The sequence below is a fragment of the Staurois parvus genome, unplaced genomic scaffold, assembly GCF_062004578.1.
Source record: "Staurois parvus isolate SC_StPar_1 unplaced genomic scaffold, SC_StPar_1.0 ptg000213l, whole genome shotgun sequence".
In the NCBI taxonomy this organism is placed as follows: Eukaryota; Metazoa; Chordata; class Amphibia; order Anura; family Ranidae; genus Staurois; species Staurois parvus.
In genome coordinates, this window is record NW_028318009.1 from 2,381,472 (window position 1) to 2,404,342 (window position 22,871).

At 48.0% G+C, this 22,871-nt stretch overlaps 1 protein-coding gene across 2 annotated transcripts in view; it reads right to left on the minus strand.

Annotated features, from left to right (window-relative positions):
- The window catches only part of GOLPH3L (golgi phosphoprotein 3 like), an 85,292-nt gene extending 62,640 nt beyond the window's left edge, over nt 1-22,652 (minus strand). The window contains exons 1-2 of one of the 2 annotated variants that reach the window (XM_089678954.1): nt 22,503-22,652; nt 7,153-7,321 (exon numbers count right to left, since the gene is read on the minus strand). In XM_089678954.1, coding sequence (XP_089535080.1) covers nt 7,153-7,320 — 168 coding nt within the window. In that variant the 5' untranslated portion in view covers nt 7,321; nt 22,503-22,652. Of the gene's footprint in view, nt 1-7,152; nt 7,322-22,495 lie in introns of both variants that reach the window. The other variant, XM_089678956.1, reaches the window with a different exon arrangement.
- Between the last annotated feature and the right edge of the window lie 219 nt (nt 22,653-22,871).

Sequence of the window (22,871 nt, forward strand, 5' to 3'; positions counted from 1 at the left end):
ATCAGAAACACCATTTATTTAGGAACAGCATACTTACATGTAAAAAAAAAAAAAAAGTTTACCCAGCCTGAGACAGAACATGATTGGACCATCAAACAGCACGAGTACACAGTGACGGCGGCCAATCAAGCAGTAGCAGGCTTGAGAGCGGGGTCCCTGAAACATGTTTGGCCTACCCACATCCGACATCATTTGTCAGCGCCAATCATCCAGTAGTGCTCTGAGGAAGAAGGGACCTCCCCTTTGAAACGCGTCGCTTGACCAAGAGATTATCTCCCTTCTGGATGGAAATTGCACGTGTCTCCTAACCCAGTGGTTGGTTTTGGATGTTATATGCCTTCTTTACGGCTACTCTTGTGAGAAGGCACAGCTCCACCCCAACAATATCCCCCTCCTCCACCCCCCAGGACACCCTCAACCCTCACACCAGACCACCCCTCCTCCTCTCCATCCCCCGAACATACACCCCCAAAGGAGAGAGAGGAGGAGGGGGATATTGTTGGGGTGGAGCTGTGCTTTCTGGAGGGGTTTTCTTTGGGGGTAGGGGTCGGTTTTTGAGCGGGCGGTGCGGGGAGAGAATGTATGGGATGTGCATTGTCATTTTTTTACGTTCAATAAATATATCCTGTTCATCAGCCATTGAGGTGCTGTATATTTTAACATAGTTATATTAATCCGAGCTGGACCAATGTAACTATGTATATGAAGTACCTGACCGATGCGCCGAGAAGCTGGAAATCACTGAAGCAGATACGGCTACGCCAGTGATCTCCAATTGCTTTCGGGTCCCCATGCGGAGAAGCCGGCCTGATGCTACCTGAACACAGGAGATCAGCCGCTCAGCATGCGCGCCATTCAGAGATTGCTTTGCATCACCTGAATAAATGCAAAGCGTTATCTGATTGGATGACTTAAAAAAAAAAAAACCCATCTACAGGATGAAATGGAGGAATGGACCCCAATCCTGCTAGCCAAGCATGTAAACCACGCTGCATGCTAGCTCTGGGGCAAACAAAAGGAGCCCACTGCATTCAGAGATACTATACAGACCAGGCAGAGAATGTCAGTTTGTATTTTAAGCATTTGGGAATTTATATGTTTTTGTAATATCTCTAATGGCAGATCCCTTTAAAGCAAAATTAGCCCCCGAATTATTTGGTCACTTATCTACCCTTACCTAGCAGAGCTTTCAAAGAGCAAAGATGTACATTTTTTCAAGAGCACTTCCTGCTTTCAGCGAATGTAATGGCATGCCTATACACTTCCGCATACAATGCAAGACTTCTTTCCTTTATTTCCTGTTCACACAAGAGCCATTTACTGCTAACCTAGGCACTGAAAATGTTTTAAGAAATGCCACGATTGGTCTGGTTGTCCTCTTTATAAATTCAGTCCTGGTTACTGCAGACGTTTAAGTGGTTGTAAGGGCCGAAGGTTTCTTTTACCTTAATGCATTCTCTGAATTAAAAGTAAAAAAAAAAACCCTTCTATTATCAACTCCCCCCTGCCCCCTTTCCCCCTCCAAATACTTACTTGAGCCCGATCTTGATCCAGCGCTGTGCCCTCTCTCTCACTCCTCACAGGACACCATAGGCTCCTGCTGCTGTCAATCAAATCCAGTGACGAGGAAGAGGGAGGCGGGACCGAGCCACACCGTGTGTGTCAATGGACACACACAGCGCGGCTTGATATGTATGCCACCATAGTAAGCGGATTGCTATGGTGGCACACGGAGATGAAGACAAGCCCAGAGCGCAGGCAGGGGAGCCCAGAAGAAGAGGATCGGGGATGTGCTCTGCAAAACCTTTGCACAGAGCAGGTAAGTACATGTTTGTTATTTAAATAAATAACTACTTTACAATCAATTTTACATTGCCTATGCAGAAGTGCAAAGAATAGAGACACTTCGCTCCTCCGCAGCAGAACAAACTCACTTTTTGTCGCTTATTTGTTACTCCATTCAGTTGCCTGAAGTAATGTGAATTACCCAGCACTTCCAGGCATGGATGAGCATGTGACTCACTACATGTCTCCTATCTGACAGCATTATTGTCTCATGATGGACAATGGAGCGGGTAAGACGCCCTTAAAAGTGTTACTAAACCCCGGAACCTGCATTCACTATATCCGGTCTCCCTGGACCCCGCATTCACTATGTCCGGTCTCCCGGGACCCCGCATTCACTATGTCCGGTCTCCCCGGACCCCGCATTCACTATGTCCGGTCTCCCCGGACCCCGCATTCACTATGTCCGGTCTCCCCGGACCCCGCATTCACTATGTCCGGTCTCCCCGGACCCCGCATTCACTATGTCCGGTCTCCCCGGACCCCGCATTCACTATGTCCGGTCTCCCCGGACCCCGCATTCACTATGTCCGGTCTCCCCGGACCCCGCATTCACTATGTCCGGTCTCCCCGGACCCCGCATTCACTATGTCCGGTCTCCCCGGACCCCGCATTCACTATGTCCGGTCTCCCCGGACCCCGCATTCACTATGTCCGGTCTCCCCGGACCCCGCATTCACTATGTCCGGTCTCCCCGGACCCCGCATTCACTATGTCCGGTCTCCCCGGACCCCGCATTCACTATGTCCGGTCTCCCCGGACCCCGCATTCACTATGTCCGGTCTCCCCGGACCCCGCATTCACTATGTCCGGTCTCCCCGGACCCCGCATTCACTATGTCCGGTCTCCCCGGACCCCGCATTCACTATGTCCGGTCTCCCCGGACCCCGCATTCACTATGTCCGGTCTCCCCGGACCCCGCATTCACTATGTCCGGTCTCCCCGGACCCCGCATTCACTATGTCCGGTCTCCCTGGACCCCGCATTCACTATGTCCGGTCTCCCCGGACCCCGCATTCACTATGTCCGGTCTCCCCGGACCCCGCATTCACTATGTCCGGTCTCCCCGGACCCCGCATTCACTATGTCCGGTCTCCCCGGACCCCGCATTCACTATATCCGCTCCCCCCGGACCCCGCATTCACTATATCCGCTCCCCCCGGACCCCGCATTCACTATATCCGCTCCCCCCGGACCCCGCATTCACTATATCCGCATTCCCCGGACCCCGCATTCACTATATCCGCATTCCCCGGACCCCGCATTCACTATATCCGCTCCCCCCGGACCCCGCATTCACTATATCCGCTCCCCCCGGACCCCGCATTCACTATATCCGCTCCCCCCGGACCCTGCATTCACTATATCTGGTCTCCCATAGTACACACAACATGGAAATGCAATTATTTTAGTAAATATAAACTGCTAAATACATTTTCTCATCAGCAGTTAGAGCAGTATTGTGACTTCTATCAGTGTCCAGCAGAGCACTGGCTACAGCTTGTAGGAGTTTTCATTCTCCAGTAGGATGCAGGACCCCTGACCTCTGTCTGGACAGTGCTGTTTGGCCCTGTGCTGATCACATGCTTTTTTTGGGGGGGGAGGGTGCAATACACACCAAACGGAGAATGTGCAGCTTGCCCCTGAACCTCTGTTCTATTAGGAGACATTTAGGGGACAATGGAAGAAGGGAAGGATCAGAGAAAACAGGATCAAACATCCTTTTTACACAATGTGGAGGATTAGCCCCTTAAGTTCCACAGTGAGTATAATAAGCATGCTTTACTGCATATACAGACTGATTGTACTTTTGGGGGTTTAGTAACACTTTAAGTTGGGTATGCGTTCAGTTTTTCTCCCTTCAACCAGCGGGTTAAAATATAAATAAACTGCAAGATCCCCACATCAACATATCAAGGTGTGATGCAGGGATCGCTCCCGCTGCGCTATTTTATTCTGACAGGGGGACTCAACCCCCACCAGAATACACCAATCAGCACCTGCAGGTGCTGATCGAATGCTGCAAGACCAGCATTTGTTGGACAGCGATACACATGTACCGAAAATCACCTGGTTCCTGCTGAACTGGCCGACTTTCAGCACATGCGTACCAGGCTTTAGCTGAGTGAGCCATAACAGGGTGGTTTGGAGATCGAACAGTGATTTCTATCCCCAGGCCTTGATGCTGAATAGAACAACATGGGAGGAAAGAAAAAGGTATGTGTTGATGGGGACAGAGGGAGTTAAAGGATCCTTTTACTTTGCCCTGCGTGGATTAAAAAAAAAAAAAAAAAAAAATTGGTCACTTTAAGCAACCAATAAGGTGTCCTTATCAGAAGTGCTCACTATTGCTCCAGGAGTGATTATTCCCTTCTCTGTGAGACAATAGAGGTCAGGCTAACCAGCACAATATGTCTGAGAAGGTTCTCATTTCCCAGGTCACGGTATATCCTGTAGTAGTCACTTACATTTATCAGGACTTACTTGGTAACATTAAAGACCTTTTATAGCTGATTCAATCCACTTCTGTTCTAGTGAGCCTTGGATTTGCTATGAAATATATTCAACATTAAAAATAAGTCCAGCTGAATGTGTCTAATTACTAAGAACAATTTGGCTGCCCTCGTGGTAAAAAATGTGAAGAACACTCTAGAGCAGGGGCTTTCCACCACCGGGCTATGGCACATTGCTGTTCCAGGGCCTCCCCACTCCTGATCTCCCAGCTGAAAATTCCTTAACCTTCCACATTGCCTCCTAGCTTCTACAGTGCCCTCAGACCTCCCATAAATGGCCTACAGTGTCCCAGGGCACGCCCTCGGTCTCGGTCTCCACAGTGTCATCTAACCTCCCACAGTGCCTCCCAGCTTCTATAGAGCCATCAGACCTCCCATAAATGGCCTACCGTGTCCCAGGACCCGCCCTCAGTTTCCACAGTGTCACCTAACCTCCCACAGTGCCTCCCAGCTCCCACAGTGCCCTCCAATCTGCCATAATGGTCTTCAGTGTCCCAAGGCCCGCCCCCCGAGAGCACTTAGTCTGCACAGTGCTCCCCAGCCCTCTCCAAATCCCTCATCTCTTACAAGATCACCAAGCCTGCTGCAGATTTCCAGTGCCCCTCAACCTGCCACAGTGCCAAACCTGCCACAAATATGCACTGCGTGCTTCTGAGAAAACAATGCATGCTGGGATTGTCAAAAGACTTCAGGTCACACAAGCCGTTTAGTGTAGCAGTTCTTTCCTTGTCACTGCATTTCTCGCACAGATGATAAATGGTATGTTTAACAATATTATAAATAACAACTCAGCTTATAATGGGTGAAGTAAAACATTCTTAGGATGACCTTCTGCTTTTGCAGTCAGATTTGAGGAAACCCCACTATGTTATGTGCTCCCATTCACACAGCATACTTAAAAATAAGTAAAATATATATATTTCTTAACCTTCTTGGTGTTTGTTGCAGGCCTTAAGCAGATTGCAAGTTACTTTTAACACTTTGAAATGAGCTGCCAATCAAACAGCATACTTAACCATTTCAATACCGTGTGATTTTACCCCTTCCTGCCCAGGCCATTTTTCAGGTTTCAGAGCTCTCACACTTTGAATGACAATTGCGCGGTCATACAACATTGTACCCAAACTAAAATTTTATCATTTTCTTCACACAACTAGAGCTTTCTTTTGGTGGTATTTAATCACCGCTGGGGTTTTTATTTTTTGCTAAATTAACAAAAAAAGACCAAACAGTTTGAAAAAAAAAAAAGTTTTTCTTTGTTTGTTATAAAAGTTTACAAATAAATAATTGTTCTTCATAAATTTAGGCCGAGATGTATTCTGCTACATGTCTTTGGTGAAAGTAACCCAAATTAGGATGTATTATTTAGTTTGTAGGAAAGTTATAGAGTTCACAAACTATGGTATAGATCTGAATATTGATCAATCCTGAAGTACTGACAGCCAATCTAATTTCTTGAGGTCCAAGAATGTCAGAATAGTACAGATATCCCCAAATGACCCCTTTTTGCAGAGTAGACAGTCCAACGTACTTCATAAGAGGCATGGCGAGTTTTTTGAAGTTGTATTTTTTTGTCATAATTTTTCAGAAAATGAAAAAATTAAAAAAATTATTTTCACAATTTTTTTTTTTTTACATACTGTCACCAGTGCAGTACAGCGTCTTCATATAACTGGCATGGCGGTGAACATGGACACTGACTGGTGACAGTATGAAAAAAAAAATATATATATATATATTTTTTTATTATATTTAATTTATTACATTTTTTTAATTTTTTTTTCATATTTTACTATGACCAAAGTAGTACAATGTTACCATAGTAACATTGTACTACTTTGGGGAAGTGATCAGTATTTTTTTTTTTTTTCCCTTACACAGTTTGCTTATAGCAAAGAATTACTTTGCTATAAACAAGCATTTAGCTGAATGAAATCGATTCATTCAGCTTTTTTTTTTTTTCTTTTTTTTGTGCTTAGCTGTGATTTGGTCACAGCTAATCACATGACATGTACATGTGATTAGCTGTGACCATTCACAGCTAGGCACTAGTATACAATGGATGGCATCATGAATGAAGCCATCCATTGTATACAACTATCATGTGACCTGCTGTGATTGGTCACAGCAGGTCACACGGTACCAGCTACGGGAGCCGGTACTCGGATCTGTCATCGGCCGTGCCCGAGGTGCACGGCCGGTGGCAGATCGCGCTGCTGCGCCGCTCTGCATTAGCGCAAACTGCGCATGTGCGGGAGCACGCCAAATGGCATGCACCCGGAATACAGGAGCGCATTTGAAGCCGCCAAACGGCCATTGGCCGGGCGGCTAATGGTTAAAATCAATTAAAATATATATATTTCTTACTTTTCTAGGTGTTTGTTTCAGGCCTTGAGCAGACTGCAAGCTACTTTTAACATTTTGAAATGAGAGGAAACAATCTCTCCTCATTGACAAAGAGGGACACACTGGCTTTCCCGTCATTAACATACAATTCAGCAGGCCAGCTGCTATATCTTTAACCCTTTGTTGAGACAGTGTTCAAATCTAGCTTACAACTGATAATAAGATCTGCCAGCAGGGTACAGGCAAGGTTAATTATGGCAAACAATGTACAATGTAAGTAGCAATTTGTAATATTTATTTTACGTTATGCTACATAAATGGAAACAATTAAACAAAGTAGGCATTTTCTTAATTTGGCTTCAAAAGTGGAAATAGACTGAGAGATGTGTTGCACAATTGGCTGCTTTGAGCCTACAGCCAATACGGAATATCATTTTAAATAATGTACCTCTTTGTCTTTTAATCCTAAAAGAAGCACTTCCTCCATAAGTGTTAGCCTCATGTCTTTGCAATCCCCAGAGGACTCTTCATCTTTTTCTTTGCTGCCGTCCTCTGAATCTGCTCTTCGGTCTTGCCCCTCCTCTCCGCGTCGTCCCCGACGAATTAAAGTGGTCATCCTTCAAAATAAGCAGAGAATAAAATAAGATTTTGGGCATCAAGAATCAAAGTACTCTTTTGGACTTGTTTAAATTAAAACTGGGAGGGCAAATCATAGCAAAGAGTCAGAAGTAGAAAAGTGGCAAACCGGGATCTGATTGGTTGTTGGGGGAAAAACCTTTAAAGTGTATCTATGGTTAAAAAAAGAAATTCTCTATTTAATGCGGTGCTGAATATGTCCAACTTTTATAGTCTAGCTCACAGGTGTCAAACACAAGGCCTGCGGGCCGAATCCGGCCCCCCAAGCCATTTTATCTCCACTTTTGGTGGTAACAGTCACTGAGACAATTAGGGAGACAATTGTGCCACACTGGACTTCTTTCCCTGCATTTCTCATGGGTAGGGCAGTCTATTGAAATGAATGGACTGCTCTATCCATGGCATGCGCAAGCAAAAGCCCACAAAGATGTCAACGGAGCTAAAGCTGCCAGACTCATTCACCTTTCCAACTGCTCCATCTCCGCCACCCCCCTCTGCCAATCCCTCCACTGGCTTCCGATTGCACAACGGATCAAATTCAAAATCCTAACACTGACGTACAAAGCTGTCCACCATACTGCCCCGAACTACATCACTGACCTAATATCCAAGTACCACCCAACACGCACACTCCGCTCCTCACAAGACCTCCTTCTCTCTAGTTCCCTGGTCTCCTCCTCCCATGCCCGCCTCCATGACTTCTCCAGGGTGTCGCCCATCCTCTGGAACTCCCTGCCCCAACCCATCAGATTATCACCTACTCTCCTCTCCTTTTGGCGCACCCTGAAAACCCATCTCTTCAGGGAAGCCTACCCCACCCCCTGCTAACTTGACTGACCTCCTCCACTCTTCCTACCATCCCCCACAGCTATCTCCTCCTGTGCCACCATCCCCTCCCTTCTAGATTGTAAGCTCGAAAGAGCAGGGCCCTCAATCCCCTCATGTTTTGCATTGTATTGTTATTGTTCTGTCACATGTTCTGTCCCCCTTTGTAATGTACAGCGCTGAGCGAACTATTGGCGCTTTATAAATACTGTATAATAATAATAATAATAATAATAAAGCAGACCATAGACCAGGGGTGGGCAAACTTTTTGACTTGAGGGCCACAATGGGTTCATATATTGGACCCGGGGGCCGGACCAAGAGTAGATGAATGATGTGTATGTGTGAATATAAATTAAATTAAAATTTGTAACATTAAATGTTTAGATTAATTTAAGGTAGAAAAGCATAAAAAGAGTTATTTTACAAAACTTTTATGCCCCCCACTAGCTGCTGGCCGGCCCAGCCACTACCATGCCATCCATAGTAAGTATAGTAATATTCCCCCATAGTAAGCATAGTAATTCATCCCCCATATAGTAATTCATCCCCCCTATAGTAATTCATCCCCCCTATAGTAATTCATTCCCCCTATAGTAATTCATCCCCCATATAGTAATTCATCCCCCATATAGTAATTCATCCCCCATATTAATTCATCCCTCATATAGTATTTCATCCCCCATAGTACTATTCCCCCCCCCCCAAGTAGTAAGCCAAGTCCCCCCTGTGTCAATTTACTTACCTTTGCTCCGCGCGTTCCTCTCGCCGTGTTCCCGCGCCGTTCCGGTCTTCAGGGCAGACTGTGAGAGGAGCCTAGCTCCCCTCACATTCGTCACGCTGCCACGCCTACACACATCCTGACAGCCAATGTTTGCCTGCCCTGGCTGTTTTTTTTTTTATCACGCTCCGCGGGCCGGATTAAAAGGTCCGTCGGGCCGTAGTTTGCCCATTGCTGCCATAGACACAGGTGGAAGGAAAGAAAAAAATTGCTTGATTGCCCCAATACTGAATCCCTTTCACAGTGATGCTGTGTACTGCCAGCGAGGTGCATTCCCCACTGGCAGTGAACACCTGCAAAAAACTCAGCAGGCTGGTTGTACTGAATGTCGATTGATGGATTAACTCAAGTACAACCAGCCTGCCAATAGATGGATCCAATTTCAGCAGATATTTGATCCATCTATGGCTGGCTTCAGGGTTAGACCTAAAACCCAACTCCAGGCGCAATAAACAGAATTGTGTTAAAGCAGTTGAAGATTCTATTTACTCAAAAGTCACCTCCTGTGATGAATGCCATCTTCTACATAAAACTCATTTTCTTGTTTACCTGCTGGAGAAAGTCCAGCTCCTTCTGAACTTCTGTATCCACTCATTACAAATGAGCTGCAGGTGTCCTCCCGCCCATTCACAAACCACAAAACCCAAAGGAGGGGAGGGAGATGGAGATGCAACCAAAGAACTGAGGAAGGGGAAGGAGGTAGCGATGTGACCGAAGCACTGAGGTCTACATGACCTGTAGCGCTTACATCTGAGCTGGACTCCAACCACATGTAAACAAGAAGGTTTCGGGATTTAAAAAATAATATCCGTCACAAGAGGTGGCTTTGGAGTAACCAGAATCCTCAAGTGCTTTAACACAAGTTCATTGGCCTGGAGGTGGGCTTCAAAGTCACTGTATACGACTTGCCTATAAGCAGGCACAAAAGTCAACCTGCTGTTATTTTATTAACCAGAAAGCCATCTTCTGTATCCCCTTCAACATTGGTTCTACTTTGTTACTAGTGGGTGACTTCCAAGCTATGTTTTGACTTCTGCAATTCAGCTGTCCAAAAGCGAAATTGGTGGTCAATATCAGCTCTGTTTGCTAAAATGTTTCTACTAAATTCTCAGAAAAAACAAAGACCGACAATGAACTACTACAGAAACATCGCTTCACTACAATTTGTGGGCATTTAAGCAAAAAAAAAAAAAAAGTCTCCGGCCTGTAAATAAAAGTATATTTCACATATTCTAAGTTCTAAAGAAGATGTATGACATTTGAAGAAGACGTTATCATTGGACCTACATGCCGTTACCATCTAACAGCACCCCCAATTTCATCATGTGCTCTATATGTACCTCCGTCTACTGAACCCAACAATTTCCCCGACACATTTCTGTCCCCTGCAGATCACTCAGCTGTTACCCGGAGTTATATGTTGGCCCAACAGACATCTACAGGGAATTAGCCAAAAACATGCCAACTGGAGAGAAATGCAGGAACTAGATGCACAAGAAGAGGTGCCCCTCTCTGCCCCATGGCAGTGCTAGGTCTGCTCAGTCTCAAAGCACTGCATTGCGAGATGAGGGAAGGTGTCCAAACATACACAATGTAGAAGAGGAAAACAAGCGTAGAAGGGCCCACAGGAGCATCGACTTGTGAAATCCTGTACCTTATGCTCTCATTACCTGCTGCTGTAAGTTCTAAAGTTTTAACTTTACTCAGTTGAGGTGGGTGGCCATGATACTGCTAAGCAAAAACCCTGGAGAGGGTCAACGATTATGCAAAAACCCTGGAGAGGGTCAACGATTATGCAAAAACCCTGGAGAATGTATTAATTGTTATAATAACAAAAGGGTCAGCCTGGTCATAGCCAGAATCACTGAAAGGTGATAATGCAGTCCAATATTGATACTTCTATTATTAAGGTGATACTGAAGCTCAAAAGGAGAGGCACTGGACATGGATCTACAGGTAGAAGTTCTTAGCTCAGCCCGGTGGCTTAGGTTCAGCAGCTCTCCAGATCACCCAAATAGAGTATTCTGTGTATATCGGAGTGTTCCTTCTGGCTCAAATATACAGGATACTAAGGATATGATCATGTCGCTCAGCCCTGAGGCCAGGAAGGAAATAGTTTAGTGAACCTGGAGGACCAGTTCTGAAATCCAGTCAAACTGTTAAGTAGGTCAAGTACAGACTTACCACAATTTTTAATATGAGGGCCAAATCATACATTTCTCAAATATTCATAGGCCATACAAAATCAGTTTAAAAATCAATAAATAAATAGATTTTAACTGGATCAATTTTGGAATCAGTATGATAGGATTCAGAACAAAAGAGAAAAAATTCAGAACAAAGCAAATGCCCCTACATTAGAGTCTCCATCAGAGCCTCCTATACGTCAGGGTGCCCATTAGACCCAGAGTCCACTGTAGGGGTCCCTCCCTTACATGAGTGTTCCCATTAGAGTCCCCCCCCCCCTTACATGAGTGTCTCCACCAGAGTCCCCCCCCCTTACATGAGTGTCCCCATCAGAGAGTCCCTTTACATGAGCGTTCCCATCAGAGTCCCGCCCCTTACATGAGCGTCCCCCATCAGAGTCCCCTCCCTTACATGAGCGTCCCCCATCAGGGTCCCCTCCCTTACATGAGCGTCCCCCATCAGGGTCCCCTCCCTTACATGAGCGTCCCCCATCAGGGTCCCCCCCCCTTACATGAGCGTCCCCCATCAGGGTCCCCCCCCCTTACATGAGCGTCCCCCATCAGGGTCCCTCCCTTACATGAGCGTCCCCCATCAGAGTCCCCCCCCCTTACATGAGCGTCCCCCATCAGAGTCCCCCCCTTACATGAAGGTCCCCCATCAGAGTCCCCCCCTTACATGAAGGTCCCCCATCAGAGTCCCCCCCTTACATGAAGGTCCCCCATCAGAGTCCCCCCCTTACATGAAGGTCCCCCATCAGAGTCTACCCCCATCAAATTCCCCCTCTTACACGAGTGTCCCCATCATAGTCCCCCCTTACATGAGTGTCCCCATCAGAGTCGTCCCCCCCCCCTTTACATGAGTGTCCCCATCAGAGTCCCCCCCCCCTTTACATGAGTGTCCCCTTCAGAGACACCCCCCCCCCCTTACATACGTGTCCTCATCAGATTCATCCTTACATAAGGTTCCCTATTAAAGGCCCCATTACCACTAATTAGGTTTACAGCGTAGCAGTTGGGGGGGGGAGCAGAGACCAACTGATCCTCCACGGACCCATACTAGACCCCGATTTAGAATATAAATAATTTCTATGTCCTATACATATTGTTATTTTTGTTGATGGGATTTATGATTTTGTAGATCATCGCCTGAAGATGCAGATTTAATATCTATAAGATGCATTAGACAGAAGTCTCATCTCTCCGCAATTCTGGCTGGGAAAGTGAACGAGATTTGTTTATGTGAACTTCATGAGATGTAATAAATTCAGCCGACTAGGAGGGCAGGAGACCTGTGGAATTTATGCTGTTGGTTAGTACATATGTAAAAGCGAAAGGGGAAAACATGTTATTGCACCTATTATTCGCAATTTGTGATTTTATGAATGATTTCTCTGAAAAATAAAAGTCTTATTTGGTATTCTGTTATATTAGAACCGTTTAAATAAAGAATTCCGGGCAAAATTTTCTTTTGCCCATGCAGTGGAGCTGTGCCTGCACGGCTTGTTATGCTCTAGGGGAGAGAACAAGGAAAAGGTTCCTGCCCTCCCTGCGGTCCAGCGGTCTTTTAAATCAACTGTTCCTGACGTCAGCACACTCCACACACAGAAACAGTCCACCTCTGGACCGTGGGGGAGCACAGTTGTCCATAGGATTGGCAGGCCAGGCAAGTATGTGAGCTTAGTCCTCACCCCTAGAAAAAAAAAGCAGCTGATCCCTGCAGTAGGGATGTGACTGCACTGCACGGATCAGCTGCTCTTTTATTCTAGGGGTGAGGACTAAGCTCACATACTCACCTGGCCTGCCGAGCCTATGGAAAACTGTGCTCCCCCACAGTCCAGTGGTGGACTGTTCCTGTGCATGGAGTTTGCTGACGTCAGGAACAGATAATTTGGGCAGCACAGTGGCTAAATGGTTAGCACTTCCACCTGGCAGTACTAGGGTCGTTGGTTCGAATCCCAGCCATGGAGCCACCTGCCTGGAGTTTGCATGTTCTCCATGTGCCTGCGTGGGTTTCCTCCGGTTACTCCGGTTTCCTTCTGCACTTCAAAGACATGCTGGTAGGTTAATTGACTCCTGTCTAAATTGGCCCTAGTATGTGTATGTATGAATGTGAGTTAGGGACCTCGGATTGTACGCCCCTCGAGGGTCAGGGACCTCGGATTGTACGCCCCTCGAGGGTCAGGGACCTCGGATTGTACGCCCCTCGAGGGTCAGGGACAGATGTGAATGTACAATATATATATATATATATATATATATATATATATATATATATATATATATATATATATATATATATATATATATATATATGTAAAGCGCTGCGTAAATTGACGGCGCTATACAAGTACCTGAAAAAGAAAAAAAAAAAATAAAATGTAAAAAGACTGCAGGGGGGGCAGAAACCAATGAGAGCGGGGAAGATTGGCGGGTCAGGTGAGTATATCTCCAGTGCAGCATAACGAGCAGTGCAAGCACAGCTCCACTGCACTGCCCGTTACACAGCACTTTACATAGATATTGTCCATTCACATCAGTCCCTGCCCTCGAGGGGCATACAATCTGAGGTCCCTAACCCTCAAGGGGCGTACAAGCTAAGGTCCCTAACCCTCAAGGGGCGTACAATCTAAGGTCCCTAACCCTCAAGGGGCGTACGGTCTAAGGTCCCTAACTCACATTCATACATACACATACTAGGGACAATTTGGACAGGAGCCTATTCACCTACCAGCATGTCTTTGGAGTGTGGGAGGAAACTGGAGTACCCGGAGGAAACCCACGCAGGCACAGGGAGAACAAGCAAACAGCATCCACGAGGAGCCGTGGTTGGGATTTGAACCGACGACCCTCATGCTGCCGGGCAGGGCTGCTAACCACTTAGCCACTGTGCTACCCATGATTCCCTGTTTAGGGGATAAAACCCTGCCCAAATGCCAGCACATGCCATAAGAGTGCCCTCAACAGCCACTACAGTGAAAGACAAGCGAGGTTCAAACCCCATGTCCAACCACTAAGCACAAGGTGAAACTAGTATCAGAGAAGCACACAGAGGAGGGTTTTTGCCTAATCAGGTGACAGCGCACACCGCGCAGTGACTCCTCTGAGCTACCCATTGACTTGAGAGGACAACCACCTGCACCGGCATTACCTGCCCCCTAAGGTTTTTCTTCTTTAGAACGCTCAATAAAAAACGTATTAGACCGGCTTATTGGGGAAACCATAACCTGTCCAACCTGTGCAACTCCCCCGGCAGGAGAGCAAAGTGTCCAATACGGGAACAGACAGACGACGTTCATTATCCTATGTATGGGATGCCAGGCTTCCTTGCAGTGCTGGTGTCCTCTGCTCCCCCCTAATATCAGAACACAAGGACAGTGCACCTAGGAAGGCTAAAGCTGACCAGATATTTTTTTTTCAAAATGTGATTTCAGAACAATCATTTCATTTTCTAATAGTTTTTGGGGTACAATCAATGTTCATTTTCAGCCGTAGTGCCAAAAAAAAAAAAAAAAAAATGAACAAAGCCTAGGTTTCCACCTATGAAGGTTGCGTTTGAGTCGTTTCTGCATTGCGTTTTGCACCTGCGGTTTTTTTTAGGTTTCTTGTTGCTAGGCAGATTTAAAAAGCGGCAAAAATGCACTACATGCTTTTCTGGAGCGCTCCCATTGAGGTCTATAGAACCAAAAACGCAACTTTTTTTTTTTTTTTTTTTTTTAAAGGAAAAAGTGCCCCTGACCTTTTCCAAAAAGAAAAAAAAAAAAAAAAAACGCACCAGGTGAAAACACGGAGAAGTGAACAAGTCCCATAGGAAATCATGTTAAATGGACTGTACTGCGTTTCTGCAAATGGTGCGGAAAACTCTTTGGTGTGAACCTGGGGTAAGAGGGATTTTTTTTTTTTTTTTATTTGAAGAACAAAATGTGGGTTTTGTTTGAAAAATTCTGTTCAGTCCAAAATTTAATGATAAAAGCAAATTAAATTTAGAAGCGCCTTCAATAGACATTGGTCAAGTCTCTGATTGCTTTATTACATGTACGCACAAGATTTTTTTAGTATGAATGTTCATATGAAAATCGACCAGTGTATGGCCAGCTTAAAGTGTTACTAAACCCCCAGCAGTACAATCAGTCTGTATATGCAGCAAAGCATGCTTGGTATACTCACTGTGGAGCCTAAGGGGTTAATCCTCTGCATTGCTTAAAGAGGCTGTTTGATCCTGTCTTCTCTGCCTCTCCTCTTTTTCAAATGACCACCTGATACAGACTGAATCCGTAGTCACATGCACATGCTCAGTTTGGTGTGTATTGCTACAGAGGTTTTTCTTTTTCTTGGACGAGTGCATGTGATCAGCACAGGGCCAATCAACACTGTCCAGACAGAGGTCAGGGGTTTTGCATCCTCCAACAGCAGAAAGAAAACTCCTACAAGCTTTAACCAGTGCTCTGCTGAAGTCACAAGACTGCTCTAACGTCTGATGAGAAAAGGTATTTAGCAGTCTATATTTACTAAAATAATTGCAATTCCATGTTGTGTGTACTGTGGGAGAGCGGCTATAGTGAGCGCAGGCTCCGGGGGGAGAGCGGCTATAGTGAGCGCAGGCTCCGGGGGGAGAGCGGCTATAGTGAGCGCAGGCTCCGGGGGGAGAGCGGCTATAGTGAGCGCAGGCTCCGGGGGGAGAGCGGCTATAGTGAGCGCAGGCTCCGGGGGGAGAGCGGCTATAGTGAGCGCAGGCTCCGGGGGGAGAGCGGCTATAGTGAGCGCAGGCTCCGGGGGGAGAGCGGCTATAGTGAGCGCAGGCTCCGGGGGGAGAGCGGCTATAGTGAGCGCAGGCTCCGGGGGGAGAGCGGCTATAGTGAGCGCAGGCTCCGGGGGGAGAGCGGCTATAGTGAGCGCAGGCTCCGGGGGGAGAGCGGCTATAGTGAGCGCAGGCTCCGGGGGGAGAGCGGCTATAGTGAGCGCAGGCTCCGGGGGGAGAGCGGCTATAGTGAGCGCAGGCTCCGGGGGGAGAGCGGCTATAGTGAGCGCAGGCTCCGGGGGGAGAGCGGCTATAGTGAGCGCAGGCTCCGGGGGGAGAGCGGCTATAGTGAGCGCAGGCTCCGGGGGGAGAGCGGCTATAGTGAGCGCAGGCTCCGGGGGGAGAGCGGCTATAGTGAGCGCAGGCTCCGGGGGGAGAGCGGCTATAGTGAGCGCAGGCTCCGGGGGGAGAGCGGCTATAGTGAGCGCAGGCTCCGGGGGGAGAGCGGCTATAGTGAGCGCAGGCTCCGGGGGGAGAGCGGCTATAGTGAGCGCAGGCTCCGGGGGGAGAGCGGCTATAGTGAGCGCAGGCTCCGGGGGGAGAGCGGCTATAGTGAGCGCAGGCTCCGGGGGAGAGCGGCTATAGTGAGCGCAGGCTCCGGGGGAGAGCGGCTATAGTGAGCGCAGGCTCCGGGGGAGAGCGGCTATAGTGAGCGCAGGCTCCGGGGGAGAGCGGCTATAGTGAGCGCAGGCTCCGGGGGAGAGCGGCTATAGTGAGCGCATGCTCCGGGGAGAGCGGATATAGTGAAAGCAGGCTCCGGGGAGAGCGGATATAGTGAACGCAAGGTCTGGGATTTAGGAACACTTTAAAGTGACTGTAAAACCAGATTTTTGTAAAATAATAAACATTTTATACATATCTGTTCTGTTCAGTAATTTTGCACATAGCAGCCCTGATTCTCCTCTTCTGGGGTTCGCCGACAGCGCTCTAGGCTCCTCCCCCCACTGTATGCCTCCATAGCAAGGTGCTTGTGTGTGCTCCTTTTCAAGCCGTGCCTTGTGTCCATTGAACCACACAATGCAGCTTGGCTCCGCCCCCTCACTAGCTGTGATTGGCTCCCATTTCTATCTATGAGCCTATGAGGAGGGAGGGAGCTCATGCACAGCGCTGGATCGAGACTGGGCTCGGCGAAGTATAAGGGGGGCTGAGGGGGCAGCTTCATGCAGAAGGTTTTTTACCTTACTGCAGAGAATGCATTAAGGTAAAGAAAACATTCAGAACACTTTAAAGTGGAACTTCACACTTAACAGGAAAGTTCCACTTTACAGCGGAGCTCCAGCTCAAAAAAAAAAAAAAAAAAGTCAGCAGCTACAAAAACTGTAGCTGCCGGCTTTTAAAATACAGCCACTTACCTGTCCCTCGGTCCAGCAGTGTCCTCACCACCGCTAGTTTCACCAGCCGTCTTCTCTCCCTGGCACCGGCATCTTCAGTGTGGGCATCAGGATGGGACAGCTTGCGGCTTCACAGCCGGGTGCCCACTGCGCATGCAGGAGAAGCGTTGCAAGACTTCAGGGAGGGAGGGGGGAGGACAACTTCCACTTCCGATCGCCTAGGCAATTGCAGCGGAAGTGGGAGTGGGTACCTGTCAAATTCAGGTACCCACTCCCCAAAGGTGCCAATCCTTAATGGGGAGCAGGGGAGAAAGCATTAAAGCAGAACTTCCTCTTTTGGGTGGAGCTCCGCTTTAACACCCCTTTCCCCCTCCTCTCCTACTTTTGGGGTTTTTTTTGGAGTTCCGCTTTAATGTGGTTGTAAACCTCAGACATGAAATATGAACAAAGACTATCCCTCTATAGTGTGCATTTGTCTCAGTTAAGGACACACTTCTCTCTGCTGCTCCATTTCTCTGACATCAGCATGCATCACATCTGACAAGTTTTCCTGACACCAAAAGAAGAACGGTAACAGGAGAGGGATCTCCAGCACACAGCTTGCAATTGACAGACTCAGCTCTGTTCCGGTCTGCTGTATGAAGGGGGGGTTGGGAGGGTGCCTTTCCCTCCAATCAGCTCTCACTGAGCACTGCAGAGTGTACCTTCAGCTCCCTGTCCCCAGCTTTCTGAAAGCTCAGACATGCAGTATAAATTCTGGAGTTTGAAAGGCTACAGATAAACAGGTACAACTTACGTAGGAGGATTTGTTTCACCTGAGGCCAGTCACTTCACTGGGTATATGGAAGGGTTTTCAACCACTTTAAGGAATTAGGATCACAGGGGCGCAGAGAAGGATACAGAACATCATGACAGTACAGTGGCTTAGTGGTTTGCAGCACTGGGGTTATCAGTTCATACTAATTGCCTGCATGGAGTTTGCAGGTTCTCCCTGTGTTTGCATAGATTTCCTCCGGGTACTCCAGTTTCCTCCCACACTCCAAACATATGCTGGTAGGTTAATTGGCCCCAGTATGTGTATGTATGAATGCGAGGTAGGGACTGTACATTGTACGTTCCTTGAGGCCAGGGATGGATATGAATGTACGGTATGTGAAGCATCTCCTTAGTCCAGATCAATCAAATTAAGGAATTCATTACCATCCTGCAAATTTCCATATAAGACATACCACCCCAGAATGACGACACCTTTTTTTTTTTTTTTCTTTTTTACAGCGCCCCGCCTTGTATCATGGCATTATTTTAGGAAAACAAACAAACACACGCTATAAAGCATATTGGAAGCAGCATGAAGTCTACTGTATATGCAGGACTGCATTTCCCTATACAGACCACCAAACCAAGTACAAAGGAGCAATGGCTTCATGGTTTTCTGAAAAGTAGAGAGCCTTGAGACTCCTCTCAACATTCCATATACCCCTACAGTTCCTTTGCTGAAGGTAGCCACAAATGCCCAAAAGTGGACAGAACAAGAAAACAAAAAAAGTGCACGCTTTGTAAAGGTGGAGAGCCACCCTCCAGGTGTGTTAAATACCACACTGTGCTACCCCCCCCCCCCCCAAACTGGACCCAAAATTGGGAGGTTTCTTCTTATTTAACCCTTTCGTAAACAGAACTCCTTAAAGCGGAGCTCCACCCAAAAGGGGAAGTTCCGCTTGAAGGCCTCCTTCCCCACTCCCCATTAAGGATTGGCACCTTGGGGGGAGAATTGGGGCCCAAATTAGACAGATACCCGCTCCCACTTTTGCTGCGATCACCTAGGCCAGCGATCTCCAAACTGTGGCCGGGGGCCAGATGCAGCCCTTTGCTTGATTTTATCCGGCCCTTGGGGCACCATTTCATCTACTGATAAAAATGGGGCATAATCCCTCTCTACTGACCTCCAATGAAGAGGCAGAATTCCTCCTAATGACACCAATAATGGGGCACAATTCTTCGCAATGACACCAACAATTGGGATAAATGACACCAATGATGATGTACAATGGCTCCCAATGACACCAATGATGATGTACAATGCCTCCCAATGACACCAACAATTGGAATAAATGACACCAATGATGATGCACAATTCCTCCCAATGACACCAACAATTGGGCCCAATGACAGGGCACAATTCCTCCCACTGACACCAAAGAGGTACATTGTTTTCCCAATGATGTTGGAACGTTTTCTACTCCCAACACCCACAGTCTAGCCCCCAAACAGTCTGAAGGTCAGTAAACTGGCCCTTTGTTTATAAAGTCTGGAGACCCCTGACCTAGGCGATCAGAAGCAGACATTGTCCCCCCTCCCCTTAGTCTTTTGGGACACGTGACAGGTGCCAAAGACTACGGGACCATTCACAAAGCACAGCGCTACTAGCCCATGTGCAGCGAGCACCCGGCTGTGAAGCCAAAAGTTGTCATAGCCGGGTGCCTACACTGAAGATGCCGGCGCCGGGGACACAGGATGGCCGGTGAAACCAGCTGCGGTGAGGACACCGCGGGATTGAGGGACAGGCGAGTGTCCGTATTTTTTTAAAAGTCAGCAGCTACAGTTATTGTAGTTTTTTTTTTTTTTATTTTGATTAGAGCTCTGCTTTAACCCCTTGGCGCTGGCACCTCCCAGCCCTTTAAAGTTTGTGACGCTGTGAAGCGGGGCAAGGCTTAGGGTCATGTGACCACCATGATTGGCTGTCATAGCAGTCACATGATCGGAAAGGTCCAGATCACAAGTTGAGATCAGGGATTTCCGTGAGGCAGCAGTAAATGTGCCAAACACGGTTGTTTACTTTGTGTACGCAAACATGCAGGATCTTGGCCTCAAGGCCCAGTCGCCGAGAGGCCGCATATTTGTGTGCCGTCACCGCCAACAGGTTAAAAGTAGTTGTAAAGGCTTCTAGTTTCTCTTTGCTGGGGTAAAAAAACCTTCTATGTGGAGCTTCCCACCAGCCCCTACTAATATTATTATTTATTTATTTCAGGTACTTATATAGCGCCGTCAGTTTACACAGCACTTTACATATATATTGTACATTCACATCAGTCCCTAACCCTCAAGGGGTGTACAATCTAAGGTCCCTAACCCTCAAGGGGCGTACAATCTAAGGTCCCTAACCCTCAAGGGGCATACAATCTAAGGTCCCTAACCCTCAAGGGGCGTACAATCTAAGGTCCCTAACCCTCAAGGGGCGTACAATCTAAGGTCCCTAACCCTCAAGGGGCGTACAATCTAAGGTCCCTAACTCATATTCATACATACACATATTAGGGCCAATTTAGACAGGAGCCAATTCACCTACCAGCATGTCTTTGGAGTGTGGGAGGAAACCAGAGTACCTGGAGGAAACCCACGCAGGCACAGGGAGAACATGCAAACTCCAGGCAGGTGGTGCCGTGGCTGGGATTCAAACCAACGATGCAAGTACTGCCAGGCGGAAGTGCTAACCATTTAGCCACTGTGCTGCCCTAATACTTATCTAAGCCTGATCTCAACCTAGTGCTGCGTGCTCCCTCTCTCCTCATTGGCTCCTGCCGCTGTCATTTAAATCCAGTGACGAGGGAGCAAAGGAGCGAAGCCAAGCTGCATTGTGTGTGTCTATTGACACATGCAGAGCAGCTCGGGATCAAGCCTACACACGTGCCACCATAGGAAGTGACACAAAGAAGAGGAGGAGCTGACAGCGCCAGCAGGGGACCCAAGAAAAGAAGGATCAGGGCCGGTGTGGCAGAGCCACGCTGTCTTGTCAATGGACGCATGCATTGTGGCTCAGGATCAAGTCCACATCTGTGCCACCATAGAAAGTGACTTCCTATGGTGGTACTCAGAGAAGAGGAGGAGCCGAGAGCATCAACAGGGGACCCAAGAAGAAGAGGATCAGGGCCGGTGTGGGGGAGGTGTGGCCAAGCCACGCTGTCGTCAATAGACACATGCATTGCGGCTCAGGATCAAGTCCACATCTGTGCCACCATAGAAAGCGACTTCTTATGGTGGAGCTCAGAGAAGAGGAGGAGCCAAGAGCACTGGCGGGGGAACCCAGAATAGGAGGATCAGGACTGCTCTGTGGAAAACCATTACTGCAGCGATGGGGTGGGGGTAGGGGTAGGGTGGCAGAGACAAGGCTCTTTGTAGCAGTACAGAGAAGTGCAGGATCTGGTGGAGGAGGTCTGTCCTCCTTTCTGCTGCCGACTGCTGAGATGGGGGGGGGGCAGAGACGTGGCTCTTTGTGGCAGTAGAGAGAAGCGCAGGATCTGCTGGAGGAGTTCTGTCCTCCTTTCTGCTGCCGACTACTGAGATGGGGGGGGGTGGCAGAGACGTGACTCTTTGTGGCACTAGAGAGAAGTGCAGTATCTGGTGGAGGAGTTTAGTCCTCCACTCTGCTGCTGACTGCTGGGACAAGTTGGGGGCGGAGATGAGGGGGGTGCCCCAGCTGCAGGCCTTGTGTTTGACACGTCCTTTCCCCGCTACACAGTCAGATATTACAATTTTTTTTTAGGTTTGCCATCTTTTCACCCCATATCATCCAGGAGCCATTGGGTGAATCTCCATGACCCTGTGCATGCGCCAACATGTGTCATCAGAGGGTTGTCCTCAAGAACCCAGCAGCTTCTGTGACATCAGAAGATAAGATGGGTTCACATGACCTGGAGCGTCGACACGCATCAGCTTACACCAGGTAACGCTGGATTCACTGGGCGCATATGTTTTTTTTGGTTTTTTTTTTGGGGGGGGGGGGCAATGCAGACGAGGCAAGAAGGGAAAGCAAAAATAAAATGACAGACCTCTTTAGCTTGCCTATATGTACCAATCTGAGAACTAGGGATCTGCACAGGTGCGCAAGCCTAGACCTCCGATGGAACGGTGACATTCTAGCGGCGCGGGCCCTTGTGACGGAGGATTTTGATGGCTGTGTTGGGGGCCACAACAGCAAATTCAACCAAGGAGGGTCTGGAATCGAATGTATTTGTAATAAGTGGCCAATCAGGAATACAAATCAGGTGCAATTCCAGGGAGGGGGGAAGGGGATCTACATATAGACAGGGACTGTCACCAGGAATGAGGGGCAGCTGACAGCTGGGGACACAGGAGGCACTGTATAGATATGATGTATACATTCCATATGTGTATGACCCCCCCACTACCAGTCCCAATCATTCTGCAACACCCACACCCCCCACACACTAGCCCCCCCTCACCTCTTACCTGCTCCACTCTCAGCTGAACTGCCTGAAAACTTCACTTCCTGGTCTCGGACACATCAGCTCAGAGCAGACAAGCTCACCCGAACCCGATCGCTGGCGACGGAGATAGACAAGCCAGCCCCACCAATCACCGGCCGCTGTCAGTGTCAAAGCGTCCAATCTGAAGGGATTGACCCGCCCCTTGCTTCGCGTCTGCCAAGCTTGACTGAAGGTGATCTGTTGCCGTGACAGAGCGTCTTGGCCAATTGGGAAGCGTGAAAGGAGGCGGAGACTGGACGCAAGTCCTGCGGAATGCGCGTTCTGGCGGAGGAGGAGAGGCGGCCATCTTGGATGAGGGTGTGGGCAATGCGGATGGGGAAATTAGTGTGAG